At 24.3% G+C, this 4,291-nt stretch overlaps 1 protein-coding gene across 4 annotated transcripts; it reads left to right on the top strand.

The window, feature by feature from the left end:
• Positions 1 to 1,172: 1,172 nt before the first annotated feature.
• On the top strand, positions 1,173 to 3,485 carry LOC122848678. 4 transcript variants are annotated; one of them, XM_044146911.1, is made up of 5 exons: positions 1,173 to 1,326; positions 1,406 to 1,909; positions 1,997 to 2,335; positions 2,437 to 2,706; positions 2,779 to 3,485. In XM_044146911.1, exons 2-5 carry the CDS (start codon positions 1,627 to 1,629, stop codon positions 3,345 to 3,347), a joined length of 1,461 nt encoding a protein of 486 aa, XP_044002846.1. In that variant the 5' UTR covers positions 1,173 to 1,326; positions 1,406 to 1,626; the 3' UTR covers positions 3,348 to 3,485. The 4 variants fall into 4 exon arrangements, with proteins under 4 accessions (XP_044002846.1, XP_044002844.1, XP_044002847.1 ...); XM_044146912.1 differs by having other exon boundaries at positions 1,174 to 1,326; positions 1,997 to 2,323; XM_044146909.1 differs by having other exon boundaries at positions 1,406 to 2,335.
• Positions 3,486 to 4,291: the final 806 nt, after the last annotated feature.

The raw sequence follows: 4,291 nt of genomic DNA, 5'->3' as shown, positions 1-4,291 counted from the left end.
AAATGTGATTAAATTAGTAAAATAAATAATTTGTTTAAACAGGATACACAAGATCAAACAACAGTTAGTCCAAGTATAATACCCACAAATGCAAAGAAACATAATACATCAGAACGAAATGAACATGAATTTTGACATAATCTTTCTTTGATGATTAAAAGTGCAAGATTTAACAAAGCTAACTTGATAGAAATTCATTGTTCAGATTTCAAGTTGCATAAAACAAAGATGATTGAGTGACAATAGTTTACAAGTTATATTTAAAAAAGTTTAATTTACATTTTAAGATTTCATTTTGATATTATAATAGATACTTGATGAAGCATCATAAAATTATTTAGTGGTCAACAACTTCATAATAATGATTAAACAAGGATTCGTAAAGATGTACATAAAAAAATTTATTTATATATAAGAAAAATTAAAGTATTATGTTGAATTAAATTTTTCTGTACTGATTTAACATATCATGTTGTATTAATTAAAAGAAAACAATTAATATGGACAAAAGTTTATATGAAAATAATTAAAAACATGTAAAAAATGGCAATTTAATGCTTCACTTGTAGCACATGTGAATATTCTTAATTGTGGTCATTATATGCACAGATGCATGATTATATTTTGATATGAACAGTATCCAATCTTTTTACCATAACAAATTCATATACCTATTATAATATATTTGAATGAAAAATTATTATATGATCAATTAATAAATAATGAACCAATGATGATCAATTACAAATAACAAATAACACACAAATAGTTACAAGATATTAATACAGTTAATAATTTATCTAATAATTGTTAATAATAAATAATACAATATAATATATATAAAACAATTTGAATCTTAAAAGTTTTTTATAAGTTTATTTTCAAAGAAGAGAGTTGACATTTTTTAGACAAATTTTAATCAACATGATTCAGTTGATAAAAGAATTGGTTAACAAAAATAGAAATATTTAATACTAGTTAATGTAACATGGATTATAAAACATATTGATAATAGATTTTTCAAGGTCAATTATTAAAAAACAATTTAAATTTAAATTCATTATCGTAAATTGCGGCATTGTGTCGCTGGCATCTAAATCCTGGATCCGGTTATTCAACCATATATAAAAAAAAAAAAAAATCAAAGCCCAGCCATCGCCTTCAACAGCTGACTATATGTGTATGTAAGTGTATGTAAGTGGTGGACGCATCCAAGCCTTGGATTTTCCATTAAAACACAAAGCCGGCCGAGAACAAATAAATACACACACAATTAGTTTTGTTATTTTTTCTGCTAAAATCATTATTATTGTGTTGATCAACATTGTAAGAAGTCATTAAACAATTTAGCATAATAATTAAAGCCTAATTTTCATACTAAATTTGTCTTTTTTTTTGTCCACAGAAGTATAAGCTTGAAAAAAAAAAGAAAAAAAAAAAAGAGTATCCTATATAAAAAAAAAACAGAATACGCGCAGCCGTCATTCCAGTTTTAGTTGGTGTGTATGTTTGTGATGCATTAAAGTGTGTTGAGGTGTCTGTGTCCCATGTTGATGGTTGGTCCTTGATATATATGTTTAATACACATATATATGAGGGAAAGTGAGCAACAAACAAAGACACACAATGACACCAACAGATAATAATTTTCAAAATATATTAAAATATAAAATAATTGATGATTCAAGTGATGGACATTTTCAAGATGTTGAAAGAAATAAAAAAGTATTTTCTGATGCTGTACATTATTCTGTTGATTTATTACGTAAAAATGATTGTATAAATGATACAAGTGATACAATTTATCAAGAATCAGTTGGTCTTGGTCAAAAATTTTATGAAGTATTACTTAAAACACGTCAAAAATATATGTTAAAAAAATTAAATCAAACATGGAATATTGAACAAGGTAATAATTTAACATCAGAATTAGTTAAAAATGAACCCAGTGATTATAGAAATAGAAATACTCAGGCATATGCTGTTGATTATTCAGAGTACCAAGCATCAATGAGACGACAAATATATCCAAATTCAGTACAACTACCAAATTCAGTATTTGGTAATGGTAATTTTGATACAGCTGATAGATTTACAATTGACAGTGATGATGATGATGATGATAGATTTAATAAACAATTTGGATATACAAGTAAAAGTTTAAAATATGAATTTGTTCCATATGAAGAAAAATTAAGAATAATAAATATGGCTAGAGATAATCCAGATTGGACAATGAAAACATTACGTGAACGTAGTGGTTGTAAACATGTCATGAATAGAGATCAATTACAACGTTGGGAAGAACAACTTGAAATTGGAGGTACAGTAAAATGTATATATCTATTATTTATTTATTATATTATGATATTAATTAAATTATATATTGTTGAATTTTCTATTTTTCTCTTGTGATTTAAAATTATATATTTATAGGCACTAGAGAAGATAGAAGAAAAGCAATAAATTCATGGGTTTATGCAAAATGTATTGATTATAAAAATAGAAATAAAAAAATAAACAATCAATTATTAAAAAAATGGGCACTTGAAGCAGCAAGTGTTTGTTTACCACCTAAAAATAATCCTAACAATGAATTTCGTGCATCATCATGGTGGATGCTTAATTTTAAAAATTTACATGGTATAACTGGTCCCTCATCTGATTTACAAATTAATGTTCAACCAGATCCAAGATACATTAATGGTAAAACATTATAATTTTATTATTATTTAAAATAATTAATTTTAATATGATGAAATTTTTTTTGTTTAATAGGTATTGGTCCAAGTGGAGAGCCATCATTTCATATGCCTGTTCATAATCCATCACAAGATTATTTAAATATTGATGTTGAAACATTGGAAAAAAATGAAATTCAATTAATGTCTAATTCATCTGGACATACAAGTGGTTTTTTTGATCCAAGTATATCTGGTTTAATTAAAAGACATGAAAAAGGTGTTACATTTGAGGAAAAATTACGTGTTGTTAATTTATCAAGAGCAAATCCAACATGGAGTGTTAAAATGCTGAGAGAACAATCTGGATGTAAACAATTAACACAAATTGAATTACTTAGAAGATGGGAAAAACAGGTGACAAGTGGTGGTTCATCAGCAGATAAAATTAAAAAAATTAATCAATGGGTTTTTCAAAGATGCATTGAGTATCAAAAAAAAAATTATACTGTTACAAATAAGACAATAACCAGCTGGGCATTTGATGCTAAAAGAGAATTAATGATGCAAAATACAACATTTACACCAAGTGCTGGTTGGCTTGAACGTTTTAAAAATAAATACAATATTGTTGGTAATCCATTTGATTTAAAAATTAAGGATTAAGTCGACGTATATTGATAGTTTCTTCTTTTTTTTTTTTTCTTTTTTCTATTACAATCAATCATACTATACTTTACGTACTAATTTACATTATCATTATTTTAAAAATACATGATAACCATGATATAAAAACATTTGTGACATTACCTAGTTAATTTCAATATTAAATATTGAAAAAAAAAAAAACATTTAAAATAAGTACGCTTAAAAGGACTAGAAATTAATCAAAATATAATATTAATTTTTATGTCCATTACTATTATTTTTATTTAGGTAATTTTTTTTGTTTTTTTTTGTTTTTTTACTTTTCTGTGTTAAATGATTCAAAATCAATTACAGTGTAATCTATTAAAATAAGACTAATATTATTTTACAATATTTTTTTATTTTATATACATTTGTGTGTAGTGTTTAATGGAGTTTTAAGTTTAATTGAAAATAGATATATATTATATTTTTCCTTTTTTATTATTCAATATTATGAATGCAAGAATTTCTATCTTCCATGGATTATAGATGCCAATGTATGTATGATCATTTAATCATAACTGTATCATGACAAAAAAAAATAATGTCAATAAATTTACAGCAATACTATAAATAAATGTTTAATTTTATTTAAATAGTTAAGAACCATTTAATTTTATTGTAGAATCTATCTATTTTGTAAGAAAATAAAAAAAAAGCCATAAATAATTATTTACAATTGAAAAACAAAAAAAACATTTGTAGAGTTTGTGTTGATTTAATTATTAGAAATTAATTTTTGTTTTTATTTAGAAAAAAAGTTGATGAATTAATGAAAGATGTCTTATTTTTATCAAATGAATTTTTACAAGTCCAAATAAATTATGAAGAAATGAGCTATCATGTGTATCATATCTTGGGCCAACATAATCTTCAAGCTCACCAAGAATCCAAGATAGTCATTATCTCTCTGTCACACA

Source organism: Aphidius gifuensis, linkage group LG2, assembly GCF_014905175.1.
Source record: "Aphidius gifuensis isolate YNYX2018 linkage group LG2, ASM1490517v1, whole genome shotgun sequence".
NCBI classification, from domain to species: domain Eukaryota; kingdom Metazoa; phylum Arthropoda; class Insecta; order Hymenoptera; family Braconidae; genus Aphidius; species Aphidius gifuensis.
Note: the sequence above shows the minus strand (reverse complement) of the source record. Positions and strands in the feature narration are given on the sequence as shown.

Excerpts from the sequence above, each read along its gene's own strand:
- LOC122848678 (XM_044146909.1), top strand. The coding sequence starts at position 1,627 with ATGACACCAACAGATAATAATTTTCAAAATATATTAAAATATAAAATA. Across the intron at positions 2,336-2,436 it reads AATTGGAGGTACAGTAAAAT|GCACTAGAGAAGATAGAAGA; the intron begins GTATATATCTAT and ends ATATATTTATAG. Across the intron at positions 2,707-2,778 it reads AGATCCAAGATACATTAATG|GTATTGGTCCAAGTGGAGAG; the intron begins GTAAAACATTAT and ends TTTGTTTAATAG.